Here is a 26,441-nt window from a genome sequence, read left to right as displayed (position 1 = left end):
TGGGTCTCCTGCTCCCTTTCTGGGCCCTTCCACGCCCAGCACCTGTGGCCATTGTCTCTGCTGGAGGGAAGGCAGGCAGGGCTCCAGGGGGTCCACCTCCACCTAGGAGGGTCTCAGCACAGGCTCGCCCGACCTGGCCGCACTCCAGCCCTCATGGGGCCTTGGTCACAGGCAAGGATGGTTCAATGGCTCTGGCTTGGGTGCTCTGGGCCACAGGAGAAGCAAAGCAGCTGGCACAATTCTGGGCTTTTAAACATTTCTTTTGGGGATGATTGGAGTGGGCCCTTGGTGGGAGGGGAGATGTAGGGGAAGACTGAGGTTTTGAAGACCGTTTTCACAGTATTTCTGATAAATTCAACTTGGGGCTGCCCAAGACTTGGGGCCCGCCTGGAGGTTTCCAGCCCAGTTTCCTGGTCTCTGAAGGGGAGGGGCCTCATTTCGGATGGGAAGCCAGACACCCTGGTGGATGCTGGACCCCGTGGGGGCTGTGAATGGAAAGTGCTCAGACCCCCAGGCTGCGTCTCCTGCCTGGCTTCTCTCTGTCCTAGTGTCTCCTCTGTAAGAGGAAGGTGGTGATGATTCAGCGTGAAGTTGTAGGAAGGGAAGCTTGCTCCGGTGGCCCTCAAAGGGACCTCCTCTCTGCGGGCAGAGGAGCTGGGCTGGCAGACCTTCCTCCTTTGCCCTGCTGCCATCGGGGCACTGGAAGCGGTAGCCCCCTTTCTGAGGCCTGGGAGGCCACCCCCCCCCCCTCAAAACTGGTCACTTTCCGAGATTACTCCTACACCCCTGTCCTTCGTGGTTAGAAATAAGGCTAGATTTGTAACGACTCCTGGCATTTTCTCTGTTTTCATTACTAAATAGCATTTTAATGGAAAAAGCAGTATGACTTTACGTTAAGGAACATTGCGAGAACCCAGCATGACCCCAAGTCCCATCATCCTAATACAAGAGTTTTTTTTCCTATATATTGTCTCCAGTTTATTCTCCAGTTGCAGTTATGGGATGCATTCAAGTTTGCTTTATTTTCATCTCCCGCACGATCTCAAACATTTCTGTCTTTATAACAGTGACCTAAAATAGCTGCAATACCGTTCCACTGTGTTGCTAAAATACAATGTATTAGAAACGATCTCCCTCCTGTTAACATGGAGGTGGCTGCCGGGGTTTTGCAAGCGTGGACAGGGGGACATGCTGCACGTGGTCTGGTCCGTGGCAGGCCAGGGGCTTAGCAGATGCTTTCCTGCAGGTGGTGGGCTTTTAGTAGTCAGGCTGGCTGGAGTTCTGCTCCCTGGTTCACCCTAAAGCCGCGCGCCACCCAGCAGGTCTCCTTTGCTTTAAGTGCGTTCTGCTTGTGAGGCGCTGTCTAGGTGTTTTGTAGTCATGAAATCACCATCATTCATAACAGCCCTGGAACATCGAATTCTTAGCTCCGTTTTCCATCAAGAGATTCTGAAGTAAGGAGGAGCTGGGTCGCTTGCCCACAGCTTCCAGCAAGAGGCCGACCGGGGCTTTGGATCCGGTGCTTCCTTGCACTGCCTCTCCTTTGGTGAGCTCCGCATCCCCGGGGGGTGATCGCGCCGAGGCTGGATGATGAAGTGTCTAGAGAACTCTAGATCGGGGTTCCTCGACCTTGGCTGGGACATTCTCTGTCGTAGGCGGCTGTCCTGACCGCTGCAGGATGTTTAGCGGCGTCCCTGGCCTCTACCCACTAGCAGCTATAGCAGCACAATTTGGAAACAATAAATAATGTCTCTGGGTATTGCCAGTCATCCCCTGGGGGTCAAATTCACCCCCGTTTCTCACCTGCTGGAGAGGATTCCTGAGTCGGATGGGAGGTTGGTGACTGGATCTCTGAGGACCTCTGGGACCTTGTGGGGCTCCCCACCTGGTGGGATCCCTTGGTGGACTCTGTCTGCATCGGTAGTGGTTGATTGGAGAGACTGGGTATGGTGACATCGTGGAAGGAGTCGTGGGACCCAGGTTCAGAAGTGCCTCTTCCACCTGGGTCATGGGACCCAGATCTAAGTGCCTCTGGACCCAAAGTCCAGACGCAAAGCCTCCCAATCATGCGATGTGCCCTGGGACGGGTACCCTGCTCCCAGTAACGACGGTGGGTGACAGTCCTGTGACTGGGGGCACCTAACCCTTTACCTTCTCTGTGGCTTCTGGCTATTTTGAAGGACTCGCCTCATTTGAGGAAACCTTGCCTGTCACCCTGGTCTCTGACGTGGGCTGGGATGTCCTGGAGCATCTTCCCAGGGGCGGTGCTGTCAGGAGTCCAGAGCCGAGCCCACCTGTGGCACCCCGACTCACACATCAGGCCGGGGTTGGGGGCGGCACTGGCAGGGAGACTGTGATTTGCGGGGCTGCGAGTAGACTTGGGCTTTAAAGAGTCCTCTCATTTCCTCTCCGGAAGCCTTCAAAAGGCCCTGGGAACAAAAGGGGCTTGATTGAGTGTCCCTTGGAGAGCTTCATCGAGAGGGGGGAAGAACAAGCAGCACACACTACAAAGCCACTTCATTCTGCGTATGGTGTCATGCCAAGAAGCACTGAAGTGCGGGGACAAGCAGAGGGGTGTGCTTTTTATCAGGAGAGTGTGGATTGGCGGTTAGAGCCGAGGACAGCCGTCAGCAAACTGTGCAGGGATTTTGCAGGGAGTGTGCACCCCTCACTCCCCTCCAGCCTCCTCCCTCCAGCCCTCTCCATTCCTGTTCCCTTCTACTTAGAGACATTAACTTTTTATATGACAACCACTTAAGGCCTGACCTTATCCCAGGGCACTTTACATTTCAATAGGCTGTTCTTGAAAAATGAAAAAGCTTCAAAAAAGTGAGTCTCTAATGGTAGAATTTCAGGTAGTGAGTAGGAGGTGACTTTTTTTTAGCCAGAGAAGTGACTCTCTAATGGTAGAATTTCAGGTAGTGAGTTCTATCAGGCACCTTCTAGGCTACCTCTTTCTGTCAGACTCTCAGGGACAGTTAAATAACTTTAACAGCCATCGACTGGCAGGCAGTAGCGGGGGACGGTTTAGGAGACGACTGACTTCAGAATGCTGGGTTTATTACCCTGATGGCTCCCACTCATTGCACATTTGTAGGACACTGACCGTGTGCTGGGCAGTGTGTCAGGGGCTGGGAGCAAATGTCAAAGAGCCAGAGCACCCGGAGAGATGGTTAAGCAGAGACTGGAAGTGTCTCCCGAGAGCTGTGTGATGTGGGAAGCCCTCCTGGGGGAGGTGGTGCTGGCTTTAGGCTTCAAGGTATAAACAGGAGTTCATTGGGCAGGGGTGGGGAGAGCATGATCGCAGAGGCTGACAGGTGGTGTCTGGGGGTTGCAGACTTCTGGAAACACCCCAGTGTGAAGGACAAGGTCTGAGTTGGTGGGAACAAGGCTGAAGAGGTAGGGAGGGCGTGGGCCTTGGGGGTTCCGTGTGCCCAGATGTGCAGTTTTCCGCAGGCTCCGAGGGTCAGTACTCACCCTCTGCTGGACACTGGCCTCAGGCTTCCCGCTCGCTGCCCAGACACTGCCCTCCATCTGCTTTAGCAGACCTTTCTGGACCTCGCCTGTCCTCCCTTTGAAGATGCTTATTCACCTGTTCCTCCAGGAAGCCCTCCCTGACCTCCCTCAGGTTAGCCCAGGCCCCCTGTGGCCTCCTGAGCTAGGCTATCAGGAAGCTTATTCTCATTGTCACTGTCTGTCTCCTTTCAGGACTGTCCCCCCTGGGCTGGGCGCTCTGGGAGAGCAGTGCTGTGTTTAATTCACCTTTGTGGTCAGGGTCACAGCCCAGGCTTGCCACACAGTGGGCCCTCGGGAAATGGTGATCTCACTCTTGTCCTGAGTCGTGGAGCCCTGGGACTTCCCTGGCCTCCCTGAGTGGGCAGGTCCTCAGGCTGCAGCCCACCTGCCTAGGGCTGGGTGGGGGTCAGGTCCCGGGCGTGGGGGCCCAGACAACCGGTTTGGGCTGTGATGTGTGACGGCCAGGGGACGGGAAGGGAGTGTGCGGGCATGTGGGCTCCCAGGCGTGCAGGAAGCCCAGGAGAGGTGGGACTGGCCGGTCCCACCTGGGACAGCTTAGCAGGTGTGCACAGCTGCCAGCCAAAGGCAGGACACTCCTGTTGGCTTCGGTGGCCAGGGTGGTGCTGGCACAGCCTGGGGAAAGCCCGTGGCTGAGTCTGATAGAGACACAGACGGAAGAGCTGGGTGCGGGCATCGCCTGGGCCATGTGGGGAGGGCCGTGGCCGGGCAAGTCAGGGCAGGGTGCTGTGCAGGCTGAAGCAGGAGATGCCGGCCCACCCACTGGCCTGGTTCCCCCCAGAGCCGTGAGGGCAGAGCAGCTGCCCTAGGTCTGCAGCCAGCCCTGCCCACCCTGCTCTGCTCCCTACCCCAGGCCCAGCACCACCTGCGGAGAGGGAGACCTCAGGCCTAGGAGATGGTTGGTGCTCAGTATACACTTGCTGGTCCGTGGATGCAGGTGGCTGGGGTCTGTTTACTTGTGTCCTGTCTGTGCTCCCCACGTGCCCAAATTCCTGTTGCTACCCAATTGTGGCATGACATGACACTCCCCGGGGGGTCCTGCCTGCCCATCTCACTGGTGGGGCGCTGAGCCCAGAGATGGGGGGACACTTACCCAGAGTTGCACAGCGAGCGAGTCACGGTGCTCTTCGGACAGGGGAGTGATGTGGTCAGCTGAGGCCAGCCAGCTGAGGCATGAACTGGTAAGGAGCCTCGTGATAGTTCCTTTGCATCGTTGGCAAGGAAGGGGCTGCTCTGTGTATGAGCTGCCTGGGCAGGGGACTGGACCAGGTGACCTCTGGAGGCTCTTCTTGGTGCTGGACTCTGGGATCACAGGAAGATGTGTTTTGGGCCATAAAGGGGCTCCTTGCCTGGCAGCCTCGTGATGCCAAGGGTCCTCAGCAGGCCTGAAGCAGGGAAGTCAGACCAAGGTCCTCTCCACCTCTGGACAAGTTAAGCCTCTTCCTGCAGCCAGCCCAGAGCTGCCCCTGCCACCCAGCTGGGGGCCAGCGCTGCCCAGGCCGCTGCTCAGGAGAGCCTCTGTGACTTTGGTCGCTTGCGCCAAGATGTTTGGAGAGATTTGTCCTGGGTCTGCAACAGCCCCACCCCCGCCGTCCCAGACCTGGCCCGAGGCCGGGGTCCCCCTGCACCTAGGGGCCGTGGTTTGGGTTATGGTTAGAAGGACGTGGGAAAGCCACCTGTACCGTGCCTCTGGCTCCAAAATGCCATTCCCCAGCCTACAGTTCCACTAGGAGCAAAGAGCTCCTTGGGATGCGTAATGGCTCAAAAAGCAACTTTTTTTTTTTTTTTAATTTTTTAAAACACCCTTCCTTTACATTTATTTATTTATTTATTTTTATTTATGGCTGTGTTGGGTCTTCGTTTCTGTGCGAGGGCTTTCTCTAGTTGTGGCAAGTGGGGACCACTCTTCATCGCGGTGCGCGGGCCTCCCACCATCGCGGCCTCTCTTGTCGCGGAGCACAGGCTCCAGACGCGCAGGCTCAGTAGTTGTGGCTCACGGGCCTAGTTGCTCTGCGGCATGTGGGATCCTCCCAGACCAGGGCTCGAACCCGTGTCCCCTGCATTGGCAGGCAGATTCTCAACCACTGCGCCACCAGGGAAGCCCAAAAAGCAACTTTTAACCAACAAACGCTCGGTTGTTTATTTGTCTTGAGAATGGTGTGAGCTTACAGCACAGGAGGTGAGTTTCCGTAGACTTGGGTCCTCGGCGCTGTCCATGGCAAAGCCTTCCCTCCCAAGGGTTTACGCGTTAAGGGAAGGGGTGCAGTTCATATGCCAGTAGCGGTTTTGCCCTGAAGACCTTTTTCATCGCTGAGCTGGCAAACACTGCCTGTGACAGACATTAGGGGTTGATGACAGCCCCCCCTCCTGGCCTCACAGCCAACCTATGCTGTCGTCCACCTCCCCTGTGCTGCTGGGTCCCAAGAGCCCCAGAGCCTTGTGGGCATCGAGGCTTGAGGGGAGGCTAGGAGAAGAGGAGAGTTCTCTCAGTTTGTGTGTTGAGTCAGTCATCAAACGTGGACTAAGCCTTTGTCCGGGGCCGGCATAACGGGGGTGGCCACGGCAGTGGCTCAGAGTACAGTCACATTGGGACTTCCCTGGCGGTCCAGTGGTTTAGACTCCACGCTTCCAATGCACGGGTGCAGGTTCGATCCCTGGTCAGGGAACTAAGATCCCACAGGCCGTGTGGCCAAAAGAAAAAAATAAAAGAATACAGTGATGCGGGAGTTTGCTCTCGGGGGCACAAGGCAGAACTGGCCTGGTGGGGGGCTGGCAGGGCAGGCTCTGGGGAAGTAGCGTTGCAGGCAGAGCTGGAAGTGTGTTAAACTGGGTGATTTCGGGGGGCACCTGGGGGGCAGTGAGCCTGGAGGGGTGGATGGGGGCAGATCCCGGAGTGGGGCCTTGGTGCCATGGAGAGCATTTGGACCTTGTTATGCAGCCACTTCCCCGCCTTTCTGGTCCTTTTCCCGCCTCAGAGCCTCCTTCGGGGGTTTTCTCCACTCACTGGGTCTCTGTCCTTGCCTCCCGCCCCTCCCCAGGCTCGGATGAAGGGGCCCTGGCAGGGGCCTTGGTGCCGGTGATGCCCGTACGCCAGGCCTGTTCCCGCCGTGCCCTCCACCGGCGGGCCCCTGCGGGTGGGCGCCTTCCCGGCCTGCAGCCTGCCCAGGGCCGTCTGTTTCTCCTCCTTGGGGCAGAGGCAGAGCTTGTTTTTCCCCCGGCTCAGGAATCGCGCCTCAGAAGCACACAATGCAGCTGTTAAAATATCTGGGTCTGGCCTGGCGGCTGCACAGCGGGCCCCTTGTTCACCTCACAGACGGCGCGCCCAGGGGCCGAGCTGGGCCTGCCTCTGCTGGCCGCCTGCTGGGGGGGCGGGGCGGGGCGGGGAGAGACCCCGGGCCCTGCTCGGGACTTCTGCTGCTTTGGGCCTGTCCACGGAGGAAGGGGACAGACAGCAGCATTTGGAGTCAGCAGGACAGCACGTTCAGAGAGATGCCCAACTGAGCGTCTGCACGTTAGAGCCCAGAGGCCCAGACACCTGTGGTGGGGGGTCAGGATGGAGAGGAAGGGGGGCCACGGGCTGCCTGGTCCAGTCTCGGACAGGCCTCCTGCCGGTGCCGGGGCCCCTGGGTCAGGTCTTCCTGCCCCAGTTGGCAGACAGGTGGGTGGTCTCGCTGGGGCTGCAGTTAGGATAACGTGGTGAGCATTTGAGTCGGGACCCCTGTATATGCCAGGCCCTGTGTTCTTAATCCTTTCCGTGAGGGACACGCCGTTGTCATCCCCATTTTACAGATGAGGAAACTGAGGCTTGGGGGGACTCGGTTCTTTTTTTTTTTTTAATTTTATTTATTTATTTATTTATGGCTGTGTTGGGTCTTCGTTTCTGTGAGAGGGCTTTCTCTAGTTGCGGCAAGCGGGGTCCACTCTTCATCACGGTGCGCGGGCCTCTCACTATCGCGGCCTCTCTTGTTGCGGAGCACAGGCTCCAGACGCGCAGGCTCAGTAATTGTGGCTCACGGGCCTAGTTGCTCCGCGGCATGTGGGATCTTCCCGGACCAGGGCTCGAACCCGTGTCCCCTGCATTGGCAGGCAGATTCTCAACCACTGCGCCACCAGGGAAGCCCCGGGGACTCGGTTCTTATCCATCGCTCTAGGTAGCGCTGGGATGCGAACGTGGACCTCCTTTCTCCAGAGTCTGCCCTCCCCGTGTGTCCCCTTCTGAAGGTGCCGGCTGCTGCTGACGTGTGCAGGGGGTGTTGTCAAAGTCTCAGAAGCAGCACCAGGAGGTGGGTTGGCTCTGACTAGAGTTCAGGTGGGAGGGCGTTAGGGCAGGCTTCCCAAGTTTTAAAGCGTGGCTTCCTTGCGTAGAGCAGGGAGGAGAGAATGTTCTGGGCAGGAAAGCAATGGGACAGAGGCAGGGGCATAGAGACGACCTGGTATTTTCAGGGAGTGGAGCCGCGTGCAAGCGAGTGGAAGCTGCAATGCCACCTGAAGGGTGAGCTCTTACCCACACCCTCCCGGAAAGAAAAAGCCTCTTGCCCAGCTCCGGCCCTCCTGATGCCCATCTCCCCTTATCTGAGGCTGGCTGCTGCATTTCCCATCGGTGGGGCCTCCGTGGCTGCTGTTCTGGCCCAGCAAGTCGGTGCATTGGGGTCATGATCTGTTTTCCTGCACCAGCAAGCCAGGGGCTGGGCACGTGAGGGAGCTTTCCTACTTGGAAAAATACATTTAAGGAACGGTAAAGAAGCAGGTGCCCCGCTAGGAGAGTGGTTTCTGCATGGTGCCGCCTCTGGCCACAGTGGGTAGAGGGGAGGCCTTTGCCCTGAAGCGCCTGGGAGCAGCCGGGTTGTGGCAGCCAGGCCGGCCGGCTGGCGCTGCAGAGGTGTGTCCGGGACCCCAGAGGCACAACTCCTCACTAAACCTCGGCCTCCCCCAGTCCTGTCTTCCTTGGAAAAGGGCGCCCGCTTGTAGAGCTTCGCCTGCCTGGCCAGCCTGGGGCCAAGCCCCCCCGGGGACCCGATGTCCGCAGAGCCACTGCGGCAGGGTGTTCACGGCCTTCTGAGCCGTGCTGGGGGCAGGGAGGGTGCTCTGTGTTACAGGGAGGGACAGCCGTGTGGCTGGACACACCGCGGGTGTGGGCCGCGCTGGCCCGGGCATCAGCGTCTCTCACTCTGGGGAGGAAAATACACACATTGAAAAGAAGGTTATTTTGTCCCTGGCCATGAAGGGCAAGCAGAGCGTCCCCAGCTTGGCGCCGTCCTGGGGAACCCTCCCCTCACCCCCTTCTCTGCCCCTTCAGGATGGGAAAGCGAGCGTCAGTTTGATCCAGGGGGGCTGAGCCGATGCCCATGTCTGGCTCCCTCACGCCTCCAGCATGACGGGCTAGGACGCCCTTTGCTTTCCCGTGGCTGCCCTGGCACTGTGGTGCTGGACGGCTGTCCCTAGGGTCTCGGGCGCCCTTTAGAATGTCCATTTTCCAGGTGGCAACACTGAGGTGACGGGAGATGGAAAGACTCAGTCATCCACTCAGGGAGGATGTTGACGAGTCCTCGGGACCTTGGGGCCACGAGAGAGAGAGTCTGCTGCCATCTTTTTAGTTACAGTGTCGTTGTAATTATTATTACCAGAACTTCCCTGGTGGTGCAGTGGTTAAGAATCTGCCTGCCAATGCAGGGGACACGGGTTCAAGCCCTGGTCCGGGAAGATCCCACATGCCGCGGAGCAACTAAGCCCGTGCGCCACAACTACTGAGCCCGTGCTCTAGAGCCCGTGAGCCACAACTACTGAGCCTGCGTGCCACAACTACTGAAGCCCGTGCACCTAGAGCCTGTGCTCTGCAACAAGAGAAGCCACCGCAATGAGAAGCCCGCGTACCGCAGTGAAGAGAAACCCCCGCTCGCCGCAACTAGAGAAAGCCCGCGCGCAGCAACGAAGACCCAATGCAGCCAAAAATAAATAAATAAATAAATTATAAAAACCCCAATTGTTAATTATTATTACCTTTCATCAGTGTTGCATTGGCAACGCATTTTTCACTCCAGGAACTTTCACGCATTTTATCTCATTTGATCACAAAAATAAGTCTATGATCAAGGCTGGCCGGGTGTTTATTATGTGTATGTGTATGGGTGTGTGTCTGTATCTCTCTACACATGTATGTGTGTGTGCGTAAATGTGGTGTGTGCATCTGTATGTAACTGTGTGCACTTGTGGGTGGCCCCATATGAACGTGTGACAGTGTGTGCCCACACTCACACAGGTGACTGTGTACGTGGTCACGGTTGTTGCTGTAGGTTGTGCGTGCTCTGCGTGTGTGCCCACGCGTGTGGGGCCCAGGCAGTGTGCCGCACTGGTGAGATCAGACAGGAGGTAAGAACACCAGGGCCCCGAGATGGCCGGGATCGCTGGGAAGCGAGGTTTCGCCTCTCTCCCGGAGATTGACTTCGCCTGGGGAAGATGCTCTCATTCCTGTGACTCACTCATCAGGAGAGCTCAAAGCAGCCAGGTGGTGGGATTGCAGGGCTCAGAGCGATTTGCTCATTCTCCTCTGATTATTTTATTTTTAATAAATTTATTTATTTTTGGCTGCGTTGGGTCTTTGTTGCCGTGTGCGGGCTTTCTCTAGTTGTGGCGAGCGGGGGCTACTTTTCGTCGTGGAGCACTGGCTCTTAGGTGCGCAGGCTTCAGTAGTTGTGGTGTGCGGGTTCAGTAGTTGTGGCTTGCAGGCTCTAGAGCGCAGGCTTAGTAGTTGTGGCGCACAGGCTTAGCTGCTCCGCGGCATGTGGGATCTTCCCAGACCAGGGCTCGAACCCGTGTCCCCTGCATTGGCAGGCGGACTCTTAACCACTGAGCCAGCAGGGAAGACCTCTGATTATTAATTTATTCTTCAAGCCAGTCGTTTCACTCCAAGTTCTTCATCTTTTCTGTGCTGTGGCCCCCTCCTCAGAATAATGCTGTAAATGCATAGGATTGGGATGGATAAATTAGGAGTTTGGGATTAACATATACACACTACTATATTTAAAATAACCAACAAGGACCTACTGTACAGCACAGGGAACTCTACTCAATATCTTGTAATAACCTATAAGGGAAAAGAATCTCTGTGCTATACACCTGAAACCAACACAACATTGTAAATCAACTATACTTCAGTAAAAAAATAAAATGCGTAGGATTACGAAGGAGGCCAATTGTACTGACTGCAGCGATCATAGGTTAATAGATGTGCTTCTTTGCTGGCACAACTGACAAGGTCGGGGGGTGGTGTCTAATGCCGACCTTGACCTTGAGCGCAACACCGTGGTGAGCACAGGTGATGCCCCATGACGTGGTGTGAGCACACCCGTGGCTCGTGCTGGTGGCAGGCTCACAGGCACTATGCCTTTTACCCACCTTCATGCCTGAGGAAACACCAACTTCCGGTTCCAAATTAACAAAGATAAACTCCGTTTATTTCCATCCATTTGCTTTAGTTGGAACCGACTATTCAGAAGCTGGAAGCGGTCTTCGGACCCCATGTAGTTTCTGCTAAACCTGCCTGCGCGTCAGAAACACCCGTGCAGCTTTTTTTAAAAGTTTGGATATTTTGCCCCCCACACTCTGCCTGAACCTGTGGCACCAGAATCGGCAGGAGAAGGACCAGGAGTGTTTCCAGAGGCTCGGGGTGCTGCCAGCACCCCCAGGGGTACCGAGACCCTGGGGGGCAAGGGCCCTGTGTGCAGCTCCAAATGGAAAGGGAGCTTCTCCTGGCTGCAGGTCCGGTGTCCCCCCTTTCCCCGGCAGAAGCCCAGGAGCGTGGCTTCCCGGGGAATGTGGAGGTGTTGACTCTCTCCTTGCCCTGGTGGGCGCTGTGCTCTCAGCCCCACTTGTTCCGGAACCTTTTGTGGAGCCCATGGGAAGTCCCCCAGCATACACCACAGGCCACCAGCTGAGGTCTGGGGACCCGACGCCCCGCCCTGCTGGCCCCAGCTGGGCTTCCTGGGACCCTGGGCGCCTGGTGTTTACCCAGAAATTGTGCTAATCCCGGTAATTCCTGTGACTTACGCAGCCTCCCGGCTCTGTCTGCTGCCTTCCTCTCCTGGAAGGGAAGGGGAGGGGGAGGGCCGTGGCTGATCTGTAGAAAACGAGGCCTGTGACACAGTGGTCCCTGCAGGGGACACCTCCCACCCCAGCCGGGTCAGCTCCCCATGGGCGCTCGTGGAAGCCCAGGCACTCCCAGGCCCACTGCTGTGTGGGTCGTGGGAATCTGAATACATCCCCTCCCTGCTACTCTGTCCACCTGGTCCTGGGGTGGCCTCGCTCTGAGGCTTTGGGCAGCATCCCAGCCAGAGGACCTTGCTCTAGACCTGGCCCCTCTCCCTCCATGGACAGTGGCTTTGGGCAGCTCACCTCTTCCTCTGTAAGAATCGGGAGGATGCCATCCCCTCTGACAACATAAGGTGGGGGGGGGGGATGTTGGCATGAGGCAGCTGCAGCTTCTGGGCCCCAAGAAAACCCTCAGGCCCTCTTCTTTCCAGGCTCCTCATGTCCCTTATCAGAAGTTGTCGTGGTCCTTTCTTGACTGAACCTCTTTTTTATTAATCTCTGAGCATTGGTTTCTTCCTATGTAAAGTGTTGTGAGGATTAAATGAACTCATTCTTGCAAAGAACTTGGCACCTGGTAAATGCTTGTTCAAGGTTTGTCGTTCCAGCTATTATTTTGATTTTTGTCCTTACTTCCAAATTCAAGGTGTGTTTCAAAGTTGAGCCTAAATTCCTTCACCTGAGCTTCTTGGGAAGAAAACCCAGATCGTTCACAAAATCACTCGTATTTCCAAGAGCTGTGATTTCCTGCCTCAGAGGTGCACGGTCCTTGCCCGGCATTCCTGAGCTGTTGCTCCGTGGCAGCCTGAGTGGGGAGCAGTTCCGGACCTGGTGGTGATGATGAATACAGATGGGGGTGATGGGATGCTGTAGGGATCTGGAAGCAGAAGTGACCATGATTGGGGAGGAGCTGGGGGGCTTCCCAGAGGAGGTGACATCTGAGTGGCATCTTGAAGGAAGAGTAGGAGTCCATCACACAGAAAGGGTGAAGGGTTTCTGGTGGGTGTTCCAGGGTCAGGGCTGGCTGCTTGTGAAGGGTTGGGGGAGATGAGGAGGCTGCAGGTAGACCCAGGAAGACTTTGCCTGAAGGCCCCAGGGGCTCAGCAAGGCCTTGGCCAGATTTGGTTCGGGGAAGGTGCTTGGCTGTAGGGTAGAGGGGGACCTGGAGGGGGACCAGAGGTGGCGTGAAGGTGCCCAGGACCCAGAAGGCAGAGCAGCCAGCTGGGAGAGGCCCCGCGGGCCAGGTGCTTTGCGGGTGAAATGATGGGAATCGCAGCTGATCAGATGGGGGGGTGAGGATGGGGTAGGGCGGTGGCCCAAAGTGCCGGCAGGTGGATCGGAGGGGTGGTCCCTGCGGCCAGGCTAAGGGGCAAAGAAGGTGGAGCAGGCGGCCCAGGGGCTCTTGCTGGTGGCCGCTCAGTCAGCCAGCCTCTTACAGCACAGATTATACAAATAGGCTTAAAGGATCAGCTGGCGATCCCGAAATCTCCAAGCCAGAGGAAACCCTATAACTCACCCGAATCCTCAGGGAGATTTCCCTGTCCCTCATCCATCTTGGGTTTTCTGGACGGGGGTTTTGCAAGACTGGAAACCAGACAGTCTGCTGGGTGAGGTAAATCCGGGAGGTTCAGAGCTTGGGCTGTTCGCTTAGCAGGCTGGCCAGGCTGCAGCCGCCTCTGGCTTCACACCCGTCACTCTTGCATACTCCCACTTTTTGCTTAGAAAACCATGAGGGTGTCGTGCAGACTTTTAAAAGGTGAAGTTCTGGGGCCTGCGGATGTAAGATTTGCAGCCGCCGGGGGTGGAGCTGACCATCGCCTTTGGTTTCTGCCACCCGCGATCCACGGGCTCTGCCCAGAGCCCTCTCCTCCCACCGGCGTGCAGACCCAGAGCCCTCTTCTCCCACCGGCGTGCAGACCCACCTGCCTTCTTTCTGAAACAGCAGCTGTGGACCTCCTCTGCTCTCTCCAGTGGCTGCCCATTTTCTTCTTCTTTTCATGGCACAGATTCCTGACTAAATGTCTGTGCCTCTGTCTCTCCCTGAGCCCACCTGGGCCCTGGTCACCACCGCACAGCTGTGATGGAGATAGTCCTTCCTGGCATTTCTTTCTTGGGTTGGACTCCCGGCCCCCACACTCTCCCGGTGATTTTACTTTTTCTTCCTTCCTGCTCCTCCATCCCTGCTCGCTTCCTTGGCTGGTTTCTCTTCTCCCTCCTGGAAATGTTGGAATGCCCCGTGTCTCGTTCTGGAACTTTCTCTACTTCTCCCCTCCGCCCTCTCCCTTGGAGATCTTGCCCTGTGGCTGCCATATTCCCATCTCTAGCCTCTGCCTCTCCCCAAGCTCTGCCTTGCATTTCCAACAGTCTTGCCTATCTTTAAAAATATTTTTTTAAAAAACTTTTTATTTTCTATTGGAGTAGAGTTGATTAACAATGTTGTGATAGTTTCAGGTGTACACTAAAGTGATTCAGTTATACATAATACATGTATCTATTCTTTTTCAAATTCTTTTCCCATTTAGGTGGTTATATAGTACTGAACAGAGTTCCCTGTGCTACACAGTAGGCCTTTGTTGGTGATCCATTTTAAATACAGCCGTGTGTACGATATAGCCGTGTGTACAATATAGCCGTGTGTACAATATAGCCGTGTGTACATGTCAATCCCCAGCTCCCTAAGTACCCCTTCCCCCCACCATTCCTCCTGGTAACCATAAGTTCGTTCTCTAAGTCTGTGAGTCTGTGTCTGTTTTGTAAATAAGTTCATTTGTATCATTTCTTTTTAGATTCCACATATAAGTGATATCTTTCTCTTTACATGATATTTCTCTTTCTCTGTCTGACTTACTTCACTCAGTATGACAATCTCCAGGAATATTACTCAGCCATTAAAAAGAATGAAATAATGCCATTTGCAAAAATGTTTTATTGAAGTATAGTTGATTTACAACATTGTGTTAATTTCTGCTGTGCAGCAAAGTTATTCAGTTTTACATATATGTTCTTTTCCATATTCTTTTCCATGATGGTTTATCACAGGTTATTGAATGGAGTTCCCTGTGCTGTACAGTAGGCCCTTCCTGTTTCAGTCTCTGCATGTCTTAATAGGCGTCTCAGACTTAACACGGCCCAAACCCAGCTCCTGGTTTTTGCCCCCGAACCTGCTTCTCACCCACTGTGCTCCATCCCAGCAAACGGCACCACCGTGCCGTCGTCCAAGTGCTCAGCCAAAAATTGGAGCCATCTTTGACACTACCCCCATTCTTTTAAGAAAATTGGCTTTCAAATGTCTATTCTGTAATATTTGATACAAATACTGAATTAGCCGTATCTGTACATGATGAAGCATCACTTAGTAAAACGCTTGCTTGTGACCCACCAGCCAGCTGGAGATGGAGTGTTACCTGGGCCCCGCATCCCCCGGTTCCTCTCTCGTAACCCACGACGACTCCTCTTTCTAGCACACCCCACGTCCAAGCCCGAGCAAGGCCTGTGGGCTCTGCCTTCAGAGCCACTGTCCCTTTAACCCAGACAACCAACATCTCCCCGGGTCACTGCAGTCGTGCGCCATCCCCCAAATCTGCCCTCCACACACGGGCAGAGTGACCCCTTCGTACTGTGAGTCCTGTCACGTCCCCCTTCTGCCCAGAACCCTCCAGGGCTGGCACCCACCTTCCTGCTGCTCCTTCAACGAGCCGGCCTCCTCCCCACCAGGCCCGCGGCTCCCGCCCCTGCCCTCCAGCTGCCGTGGGCTCCCTCAGACCCTCATGTGGCATCCCATCCCCTCCTCAGAGAAGCAGGGCAGCAGCCCCCCTGCCCTTCCTACCCCGCTCTATCCTGCCCCTCTGCTTTCTTTCCTTCTCTCTCACTAATGAGGGACGAAATATACATTTATCTTCCCCCTTTATTTATTATGTCTCCCAAGTAGGATGTAAGCTCTGCGGGTTGTATCTTCGGCACCAGGCACAATGCTTGATGCATAATAGGGGCTTGAAGAGCTATTGACTGAATGTGTGCAAGTGAGTAAATGATGAAAACTCTGTGGGATGCAGGAATGAACGAATGAATGAAAGAATGAACGAACATACACGTGCGTAAGTGAAAGGTGGAGCCGGTGAGCTGCAAAGAAACGGGAGAATGAAGGCTTTCCTCTGAGGACCGCTAAGTCGCGGCTCCTGTATTGATTTTTCTCGTCCTGTGAGCCTGAGATGAGGGGCATTACTTTCTGACCTCATTTCTCAAGGTGGTTCTTGCTAGTCGCCACGCACGGCACTAGGAACTTGTTGCTTAGATTTGAAAAATCGGGGGTAACAGACAGTGAAAAACGCTCGGCTGTGGTCCGTGAGGTCGTTCAGAAGACCAGATGAATCTCAGAACGAAGAATTCTCAAAATTAAGTAAACCCTCCTTCGCAGTGATCAGAGAAGGAGCGCGTGGCGGCGGCGGTTGGGAGTCTGCGTCGGCGCGTCCCGGCTGGGTCTGGGGGCCGCGTTGGTGAGTGTCTTTGTCTCCTCCTCCAGGGCTGCCACCCAGGACTATGCGTGGCTAGGATGGAGACGTCCGCCTCAGCCACGGCCACGGACAAGAAAGAAGCCAAAAGTGGGATCCTGGAGGGCGTCGCTTTCCCCGACCCCGGCAGGAAGGCCTCGGCCCTCGCGGTGGCCACGGCGGCGGCCGCGGTAGCCACCCAAGGAGGTACTTTCTGTTCTGCATGGTTGGCGGGGGGTGTTTTTCATGAGCCCGTTTGGACTGAATGAGACGGGAGGCCGATGTCATCGGGCAGCCATGCTGGGTTTATGGTGGGGGGGCGGCAGGAGGGCGCCCCAGCTCTGGGGACCCCAGGCACCGGGGTGGATGCCTGCGGGTGGATCTCGAAGGTCCAGCCGCTCCAAATCCGGGGGTTTGGGCATCTCGGGCTCCAGCAGGAGAAGGGGAGAGGGAAGGAAAGGGAGGCTCTGGGCTGTGGGGCAGCCCTGGGGTGCGTTCTGTCGGCACAGATGTGCCAGAGAGGCTGCTGCTTGCCTCCGGCCTGCCAAGGGCTATTTTGGAAAGTAATTGTCTCCTGATCCCTTCTGGCTGTAATTAGAGGGTCAGGTACGGAATTTAGCATCCTTAGGTGAATTTCTGGCCAACTTAATTATAACAGAAGGACCCCCCGAGCCACAGCCTCTCATTTTACTGCCCCGAAGAGAAATAGTCTCTGGTTTCCACTGGTCCGTGCCAGCATCCCGTTGGGAAAGTTTGGCGGGAAGACGAGACCTCCCCTTGTGTCTGCGTGGTCCATCTGGAGGCCACAAAACTATTTCTGTCTCCGAGGAATGGAGAGACTTAGATTTCTTTTCTTCCCCTTTTTATTCAAGTGCATTTAGTCATGCCCTGTTGCTCTCGCCGCTGAAGCACGGCTCCCAGAGCAGCGGGGGAAACGCGCCTTCGCCGGGGTGGGGTGTGAGTGCCGGCCGCGCCACTCACATGTTGATGTCTGCAGATCGCGGGGGGCTTTGTTCAAGTGCAGACCCCCAGTCGGTGAGTCGGGGCGAGGCTGAGTTTCTGAAATTCTAACCAGCGCTCGGATGATGCTGGGACAGCCGGTCTACGGGCCGTGCTGGGCGCAGCTTAGCGCCAGAGCGCAGGGATTCGGAAAGCCGCTCAGAGCGGGTAGGAGTCAGTGTTTCCAGGGCGAACGGGAGGGCCTCTAGGTCATTGTTACTACACTATTTTTATTTTCCCCCCGTGATTCTCAGCTGGAGGTCATTATCAGGATGTGCGGCCCAGGTCAGGAGGGGGAGATCCCAGGCCAACCTTCGGGTATTTGGACTCCTGCTCTGCGTGATACCCCTCGACCCCCGTCCCCGCTAGGAACCGGGCTCTCTAGGCCCTCCCTCTGTGAGGGCGGAGGAAGGAGCCAAAGCCCAGGGTGGACCACATGCAGGTGGTGTCGGGAGCCAGGGGATGAGTGGAAGGAGGGGATGGAAGGCCCAGGATGGGGGCCTGGCGGTGGTCCCAGGGCTGGCTTGTCCCGGGCCTGGCTGGCTCTGCACGTGGTCTGTTCCTTCTCCTGGGTCAGGGCCCACCCTGGCCTGTGGCGACACCTCAAGCTGTCCCTCTGCCTGATGCAGAGACGCATGGGCCTCTGAGGCCTGAGTGGCCTCGGCGCATCTCCGACCCGCCCCCTGGGCCCTCAGCTGTCCCCGCCTCGGCCTCTCCCTAGCCCAGAGCCATGAGTGGATCGTGAGCTGCCACGCAGCCCAATTCACTGCCATGTCCCGCAGCCGAGGACAGACTCAGGTGGTCATTAGAGAGAAATTAGGGCGTAACTGGGAAGGAAGTCCTCTGGCATCAGACCTGGCTGTCAGCAATGGGGCAGTAATCGCAGATGCTTGAGGGGGTCTTGGTCTGGGGGGGCAGGCCACGGGCCTACAGCTTGGGGTGCAGCAGCTCCCCGGAGGTACCCGACCTCGCTCTACCCGCCCCCCCAGGATGCGGTCCTGCCCACCCCACAGGCCCCGTCCCCTCCTTGCCCGACCCCAGGGGAGCGCTTGACTGGTGAGGTTCCTACACTGGGTGGACGTGGCCCTCAGCCCAGTCGCCCAGGACAGGCGGCTCGTTGTCACCAGAGCGAGTCAGGTGCCTCCCTTGCTCCCTGTAGCCCTCTCTGGATGGTTCACTTGGGAAGGGCCGTCCTGCAGTCAGGGCAGAGCAGGTGGCATCTGGAGCGGGTCCCCTGGGGCTGGGGGACCGTGACGTCCGCGTTCCGCGGGTGGGGCAAAGTAGGCTGGTGGTGCAGCCCCGAGTCGCTGGCCTGGGTCCCCGCTCCAGCCCCGGCCCGGTCCCGGTGTGGCAGGCCGTTCCCTCCTCTGGGCCTCGTGTTCCTAATCTGTGTTGTGGGGATGTTTGGCAGATGTTATTCCAAGTCTATATGATCTCGTGACGTCGGATCTTCCTTAAATCTTACCCCTGGGGGCAGAGGTGCTGTGAGCAAGCCTCCTCTTTTACACAGCGAACCGGAGTCCCAGACGGCTCCAAAGAGCCTCTGCTGTGGGCCCCTCTGCCCGCAGGGGCATAGGCCTGTGGACAGGTGCGATGGGGTGCCCGGCAGCACAAGGGGCTTCGTGCGTGTCCCCCACACGGAGGTCCCCTCAGGGCCAGGATGCTCGCACTCCGCTCTGGAGCTCAGCACGCGGCACCAGGCCTGGCAGGAGGCAGTGCCTGAGGGTCCCCTGTGGCCCTGAGCGACGTCAGGGGAAGGTGGCATTGGTGAGGAGCTGGCCGGAGGCGGGGGGAGCTCAGCCCGCCGGCGTGGGGCTGGTGGGAAGGGCAGGGGGGCTGCACAGAGGCCTGGGAGAGGGGCAGTGCTGCCCGGTGCGTGCTGGGCTGGGGCAGGGGTGCGGGGAGCTGAGAACTGCCTGTCCAGGGCCCTGTCCCTGAGTTGTTTCTGGAAAAGATGGGGTAACCATCCTGGTCTGGGAGGCCTGTTTGCTGAGGCAGGGGCAGGACTGAGCTCATTCCCTGTGGCTGAGCAGGTGACCACCCACTCGGACACCTGGCCCTTCTGACACCCAGTTTATCCCTTCCGAGCCCACAAGATCGTCCCCGTGATCCGCACCGTGGTTTGCAGCTTTCCCGGAAGGAAAGGATGGCTTACACAAGCTCAGTGTTCCAGGGCCTGTTACACATCTGTCCGGAGTAGGGGGAGCCCTGTCTGAGGATGTCGGGGGCACGTGGTAAGGAATGCAGAAGGGCCAGACCCTGTGAACTGGCGGGGCAGTGATCACCCACCTCTGCAAGGTGCCCAGAAGTGGGAGGTACCCTGTCTTGCAGGCCAGCTTCTGACCCCTCATCTGCCCCCTGCCAAGTGCCACTGGTTCCAGGAGCTTCAGTCCCACCCCTGGAATTGTGGGACTTTGGTTCTAAGACTGAGCATACCTTTAGGCAGAAAGATTTCATTTCTACATTATTTGTAACTGTGAACATTTGGAAACAACCTAAGTGTTCAGTGATAGGGGATTGATTAATCAAACTGCGGGACGGCTGTTGAATGGAACATTATGTAGACCCTGAAAATGTTTATCAAGACTTCATCATTAGGAGGGATGTGTCTGTGTTCTAATATTAAAGTGTAAAAAAGCAGGATGCAAATTATATCTCACCTCTGTTGTTACCGACCAGGGTTCTTAGCCTTCCCCAGTCAATTGAAATTGACTAGAGGCCAGACAAGAAATTCAGGAAAGGCTTTATCAGGGCCCTGCTGTAGTAGGGGGAGCAGGAAAAAGCAACAGGTTCCCTTGCTTGCTGGGGGGGCGAGCTTGTTCCTTATATGGGGTGAGGGTAGGGGTCTGTCCAGGGGTCCGGCTGGAGGGGTGGCTTAGGTGCTCTGCCCACCCCCTTGGTGGTGCTGCGTGCAGGGGGCGTGCGCAGGACCCTCCTGTTGCTCCCAGCTCTTCGGAAGGGGCAGTTGGGTTTCTTTGGTCTTTTTGTATCTTGCTGTCCATAATTTGCCCCAGCTGCGCATGCACGCAGTTATTTTTAGTCTCTTACAGTTTCTTTGTATTTTGTTGCTCAAGGAGACATTTGTCCAGGTGCAGGCACTGCAGCAAAGGGTCCCAGGTCCCAGATCCCAGCCTGTCTATCACAACTTTATAGTACATAGAGGTACCCTTAGCAGTGGTTGTCCAGATGTTGGGACTCGGGGTGATGTACATTGCACATAGGTAACTCATCCCTTTGGTTCTTAAGGACCTTCAGCCTTCTAGAACCCACTATTAGAATGTCAGTAAAGGGAATTCCCTGGCGGTCCGGTGATGAGGACTCAGCGCTTTCACTGCTGGGGCCCCAGGTTCGATCTCTGGTCGGGGAACTAAGATCCCCCAAGCCACGTGGCGTGGCCAAAAAAAACCAAAAAACAAAAAAAGTAAGTCCGAGAGGCAGAGGTGCGCTGGAACCAGACTGTGCTGACTTGGGAGAGCCAAGTGTCACTCTCTCCTTCTGTCTCTGCCACCTGTGACCTTAGGTAGGTCACTTGACCTTGCCATGGTCGGAGTATTTGCACCACGAAACTTGGCAAAACCTACGCATCAGGGCTGCCTCAGCCCCCTCTCCTCTCCCAGAGCCTGTTGTTAAATTCCCCCCAGCACATTACCGATCATATCTGGAGACTCACTCAGCTTCCTTGGCCCTGTTCGGAGTGAGAAAGGGAGTAAGGGTCCAGAGCGAGGAGGTGGGCGATGAGGGAGGTGGGAGTCCCTGGTGGCAAAGCTTGGAAAGGACACGCAGGAGGTCCTGGGTGTCGGGCTGGGGGTGGGGGAGTGGCCGGCACGTCTGATTCATGGGTGGTCAGAGCCTTTCCGTGTGTAGGTGGGACCGAGATGAGGTGGGGCGGGGACTTGCCCAAGGCCACCTGCTGCTTCCATGGAGAGCGGGGTCTGGGGCTCGGGGCTCCTGCCTCTCCCACGCTGAGCATCTCCTTCCTGAATCTGCTTTGAGATCGTGATGTTAGATTGTTCATGGGTGATTTGGGTCTTAAAGCCCAGCCCGCTGGTACCGTGTGTGAGCGTCCAGCCTCTGCACCAGCCCTGGACAGGTCTCATCTGTCACCATCCTTGTCATTCCAGCGGGCTAAGAGCGCCTGCTCCCCTCCAGCTCTTGGAGGTCTGGGGCTGTGACTTCTTTGCAGGAGGACCTTAAAAGTCTCCTGGCTCGCCCGGCCTCAGGAGGCTAGACGTGCTCGGGGCTAGGTGTTTCCACCAAGTCCCTACCGACCTGGCCATGATGTGCGTCAGAAACACCTTTGCATCACAGGGCTGTACCCAAGGGACAAACGGCCCTGTGGCCAGACCAGATGGCAGAAACCTTGGCCGGTGGGGGCTTTCCCAGCCTCTTGAGCTGTTGTGCTAACACTTGGGAGGCCATCAAGCAAACTTTAAAAACACATTTTGACCCAGAGTTATTTTTCCCTTTAATTTTTCACATGGCATAATTTTAAAGGCAATTTGATTCAGATGTTTCTCATTTTTTTTACACTGAAACTTCCCTAATGCTGTTGCATTTCCCTCTTCAACAGTGGATTTTCTTTCCAAAAATATTTCCGAACCTCTCTGTGTGCTTCAGCTGAGCACCAGAGACCCAGCCACCCCACGCCTCCAGGCTGGGACGATCAGAGGGGCTGGAGCCATAAAGCTCAGACCTGTGTCTCGACCCAGTGAGCTTTCCTTGTCCCCGAAGTCAAGACAGGCTTTAGCAATCCTATGACGCATCTGTGGTGAGTGCCCACCACGTCCTGGCCAGGGTGCTCCCAGGGTGGCCCCTCCATCGGCAGTGTCAGCATCCTCGGGACTTGGGCCCCAGCTCAGACCTCCTGAAGCAGAGCCTGGGAGTGGGGCCCAGTGAGCCTGGGTGATTCTGATCACTCTTAAATGTTGGGCCCTCTGTGCCCTAGCAGCGGGAGGCACGGCAAGTCTTTCTACATGAAGAGTGGGACTTACACGCAGAGCGGCCGTGCAGAAATTACAGGCGACGTACAGCGTGCTCACACCTGCTTCGCATGGGCCTCTGGGGGGTAGGAGCTGCCTCTTTCCTTGTAGGCAGTGTGGAGTCGTAGTCAGAAGCAGCCCAGCCTCTGGATCCAGACCACCTGCTTAAGGCCCAGCTTTGCTGGCCTCAGGCAGGTCTGTGCCTCAGTTTCCACATCTGTAAAATGGGCACAATAGCGGTACCTGCTTCATAGCATTGTGGGAATTACCTGAGTTAGCACATGTAAGGTGCCGGGTACAAAGTGAGCTCCAAGTTAAGTGTTTGCTTTATTAACCATCACCAGCTTTCCTTTCCTAGGTCTGCAGGCTCTGCCTGACTTAGAAAGCCTCTCCTTCTCTGGTAACCCTCACTAGTGGACCTCCCGAGGCCGGGCAGGTGGTGGGAAGCCTAGATTTCTGGTGTCTTCCTACTCAAGAAGGCGGAGGGAGTGCTGGGCTGGAAATCAGATGTGGGTGGTTCCTTTCCTGCTTGGCTCCCGCAGGGGGTCCTGGATAGGTGACCTTAGCGCGTCCCCAGCCTCGTTAACTCAGCCTTGCACACTGGAGGGTAGGACCAGATCAGAGGATGCTGAAGCTTGGCCGCACCTTAGAATCTTGTGAGGAGATTATAATAAATGCAGACTCCCAGGCTGCCCAGACCTGCTGAAACAGAATCTCCCGGGCCGGGGCCTGGGCTTGTGTATGTTTCACAGGCTCCCCAGGTCATTGGCCACGGCAGGGACAAGACCCCGGAGGTGGTGAACCGGTGGGAGTTGCAGCTGGCAGTCCTGGCAGGGTGGAGCCCCGCGTGGCTGTCAGCACGGCGCTCCCTTGCTACCTAAGGCCTCCGTATCACTAAGCTCCCCCTGGCCACCCCTTCGTCTTGTTCCCTGGCTGCTGGCTTCTTGGAAAGTTTCTTCAGAGTACATTTTAGCTCATGGGGGAGGCATCCACCTCTGTCTCAGAATGCTGTGCAAATGCCAGAATATGGAAATAAGGTGGTGGGTGTTCTCGCTGTGAAGCTCAGGCCAGGAAATCCCAAGTCACAAAGGCCCCGCCCTGCCCTGTCCTCCTTAAGTGTCTCAGTCCCTGGAGTGTCTGTTTCTGAGCCTCCCCTAGTCCCCCACCCGCCCCGATGCCCCTGTGACGGGGCGCTGTTTGTTCACCACTGCGTCCCCAGCGAGGCAGACACCCAGGAAGTGACTGCCGAGTGAGGGGAGTGAGTCTGGTGCTGTCGCGCCAGCTGTGTGCCCGGTGGGCTGGGGTGGCCGGCTGCCCCTGCTGCCCCTGAGGTCCCCTGGGACGAGGGTCTTTCGGGCCTGGCCTGCTCCTGGGCCCTGGCTCCCGTCCCGAGGCTCGCTGGGCGGCAGGGAACTTGCTGTGTGGGCCCAGCCTCCTTGGCCACCTGAGCTGCCCGGCTGGGCCGCACACTTGCTTTGGGCCCGAGGATGCACTCGCGTGTGACTAAGTGGACAATTACTCTTATTTAAGTGATTTTCAGGATGGCTGTTGGTGCTGCTTCTGAGCTTGTTTTAAAGGCCCAGCCACACGGAACAGCCGGTTCCCATAAGGCTTTTCCAGAAAGCAGAGCTCAGTTATCTGTGACAGCTCTACACAACCAGGAAGCAGGGTACAGCACAATCGCCCGGGCGTTTTCAGGGTGGGTTCTGAATGACTTTTTTTTTTAAATTGAAGTATAGTTGACTTACAATACTGTGTTAGTTTCAGCTGTACAGCAAAGTGATTCAGTTATACACATACATATATATAACTCTTTTTCAGATTTTTTTCCATTATAGATTATTACAAGATACTGAATATAGTTCCCTGTGCTACACAGTAGGGCTTTGTTGTTTATCTATTTTATATACAGTAGTGTGTACCTGTTAATCTCCAATTTCAAATTTTTCCCCCTCCCTCGAAATGACTCTTGATGACAATCTGGCGTGGTCTCTGGTGGCAGGGGTGTCCTGGAGGGTCGGGGTACCTGGGGTTGAGGGTGAGGGCTGGAGCCTCCTTCTGGTCCTCCGTGGAGTATGGGGTGGGGGAAGAACGTGGCCTCTTTGCGGTTCCTCACTTGTTAGCTGTGTGTTCTGGGGCAAGTCAGTTAACTTCTCTGAAGTCTGGAAGATGGAGATGATAATGGTCACTCCTTCTGGCCACGATGGGGTGAAACGGGACAGCCTCTGAGAGTGGCTAGCAGACCGCCTGCGTGGAGACCAAGTACGTGGTGGGGACGTGGATCTGACCCGGCTTTCCTCTTGCGTAGGGTGGCCTCACGCTCGGCGCTGAGACCTCGTGCTCTAGAAGCCACTCAGAGCGGCTGCCACCGCCTGTCACACGGGATGCCCGCTTGCCCCGGTACAGCAGGCTTCTCCCCCACCCCCTCCTGCCCTCAGCGTTCGAGGCCAGCCCGGGGTCTGCGCTCTGGCCGCTGCCCCTTGGCTTATGTTTGCACTTCGGACCCGCATTGCTGTGCCGTCTGCTGGCACGTGAGCTGCCCTGGCAGCATGAAGGCGTCCCAGGCACTGCTGTGGCTCCTGGCTTGTCTGTCCCCGGGACATGGGCCCCACCTAGCAGACACAGCTTCATTTCTCCTGGCTCATTTGCATGTTAAACTGTTGCAGGGTCTGGGGAAAGCTTCGAAGTCATTTCCAGCGATGGAACTGGAAGAAGCTTTAGCGATCATCTGGTTCGAATCCGTTCATTTTACAGATGTGGAGACTGAGGTCCAGACACTTGAAGCACAAACGGTCACCAAGGGACACCATTGGGACTGGAAACCGATTTCCCAGGCGCTGCCTATGGGTTGCGGGGGGAACCCAGCTGCCCCCCAGCCCTGCCCCCCTTCTGGCCGCAACCCCGGCTTCCCAAAAGGACGGTATTTATGTTAGAAACATTTTTCTGATGTTTGGTTCTGTCAAAACTAATTTTAGCATTTCTAAAGCTTGGTGAAAATACAGCCTCATTACTTTGATGTCAGCGCCTAGTTTACTATTAGTATATTCTGGGGTTTATCATTTTAGGCATGTTTAACACGGCTGCACCAGGCATGCACTATTAAATCTAGCTTATTTTACATTCCTGTCCGGAATTATTTATTTGTAACAATTTCCTCTCTATCAAAAGACACAGCTAATGCTGCGTTTTAATGTGTTATTTACACACAAAATAACCTATTTGCAACTCAGTATGTGCCGGAGGGAGGATGGATGGGTCCCGGTTTCCTGCGTTCTGTTATATCGGAGTTTAACAATCTGGTTTGCTAATAGAACCATTTATCACTGGTGTGGGGAGGATAATTTATTTTATGTTTGTGGCCAGGTCTCACGGCATCTGATCTCGGGAACATTTGGAAGATAATGAGGGCAGGCCTGGTGTTCGGGGTGCCTGTGGGACCCCTGGCCCTCCCGAGGTGGCCTGGGGGCCTCGGGGTTCCCTGAGCTCACGTGTACCTCCCACGGATGGTTCCGGAACTCCGATCGGAAATGTGATGGCGGAGACACTGCCTCTGCCCTCTAGGGGCCCCCGGAGTGAATCCTGCCCAGGGAGGCTCCTGGGGATGCGGCGTGAGAGCTGGGTCCATAGGGATGCTCGGGGTTTCTCCAGGTGGGAAGAGGAAAGGGGGGTGGTCGTTGGTGGGGGAGCAGCAGCAGAGCGGCTCCTCGGGGGGTGCAAGGGCTTGGGGGTCAGCGAGCTGGCCCACTTGCCTCTACTTTGGGGTGGGTGGCCTGAGAGGGGCTGCAGCCTTGGTGGCAGGTGGAGTGCTTAGACCTCCCTCTGCTCCCCAGGGCATCAGGGAGCCAGCCACAGACGCGTAAGGGAGGTCCCCGCCGTGTCAGATTGGCAGAGCTGGCTCGGAAGCTCAGCCTGCAGTGGGAAGGAGTCAGGCAGAGTGGCTGGTGGCAAGGGGTCCAGCAGCCAGACGTGGCGGGATGGACAGTGGCATCTGGGGACCAGGCAAGGAGGAGGCCTTCTGGCTGCCCTGGCGTTAGACCCAGGTCTGGCCGGGGCGCCCAGGTGGGTGTGTGGCCACTGGACCACGCGGGCTGAGGTCCTTTGGCTCCATCAGGGGCCCCTCCTTTTCGGCACACTGATGGGTAAGGGGGGGAAAAGCAGTGCATCTGAATGCCGACACCAGAGGGGGCAGGTGGGGGTGGGGTGAGAAGAGTCATCAAGAAGCAGGAGCCGAAGTACTTGTCACTAGAGCTTGACCCATGGAGAATCCAGATGCCCCGACTCTCGATGCTGATGCGGCACTTGCCTGATGCCTGGGTGATCAGGAAAACTGCAGGGAAGGGGAGGGCCTGAAAGGGCCCTG

The 26,441-nt window shown here is 56.4% G+C and overlaps 1 protein-coding gene across 2 annotated transcripts in view; it reads left to right on the top strand.

Annotated features, from left to right (window-relative positions):
* GLI2 (GLI family zinc finger 2) overlaps positions 1-26,441 on the top strand; it is a 248,308-nt gene that overhangs the window by 48,218 nt on the left and 173,649 nt on the right. Inside the window, exon 2 of one of the 2 annotated variants that reach the window (XM_082396093.1) lies at positions 16,136-16,310. The exons of the other annotated variant lie outside the window; for it this stretch is intronic. Coding sequence (XP_082252219.1) covers positions 16,166-16,310 — 145 coding nt within the window. The 5' untranslated portion in view covers positions 16,136-16,165. The remainder of the gene's footprint in view (positions 1-16,135; positions 16,311-26,441) is intronic. 2 annotated transcript variants of the gene reach the window in all.

The sequence above is a fragment of the Balaenoptera borealis genome, assembly GCF_965194805.1.
Source record: "Balaenoptera borealis genome assembly, chromosome: 6".
NCBI lineage: Eukaryota > Metazoa > Chordata > Mammalia > Artiodactyla > Balaenopteridae > Balaenoptera > Balaenoptera borealis.
Note: the sequence above shows the minus strand (reverse complement) of the source record. Positions and strands in the feature narration are given on the sequence as shown.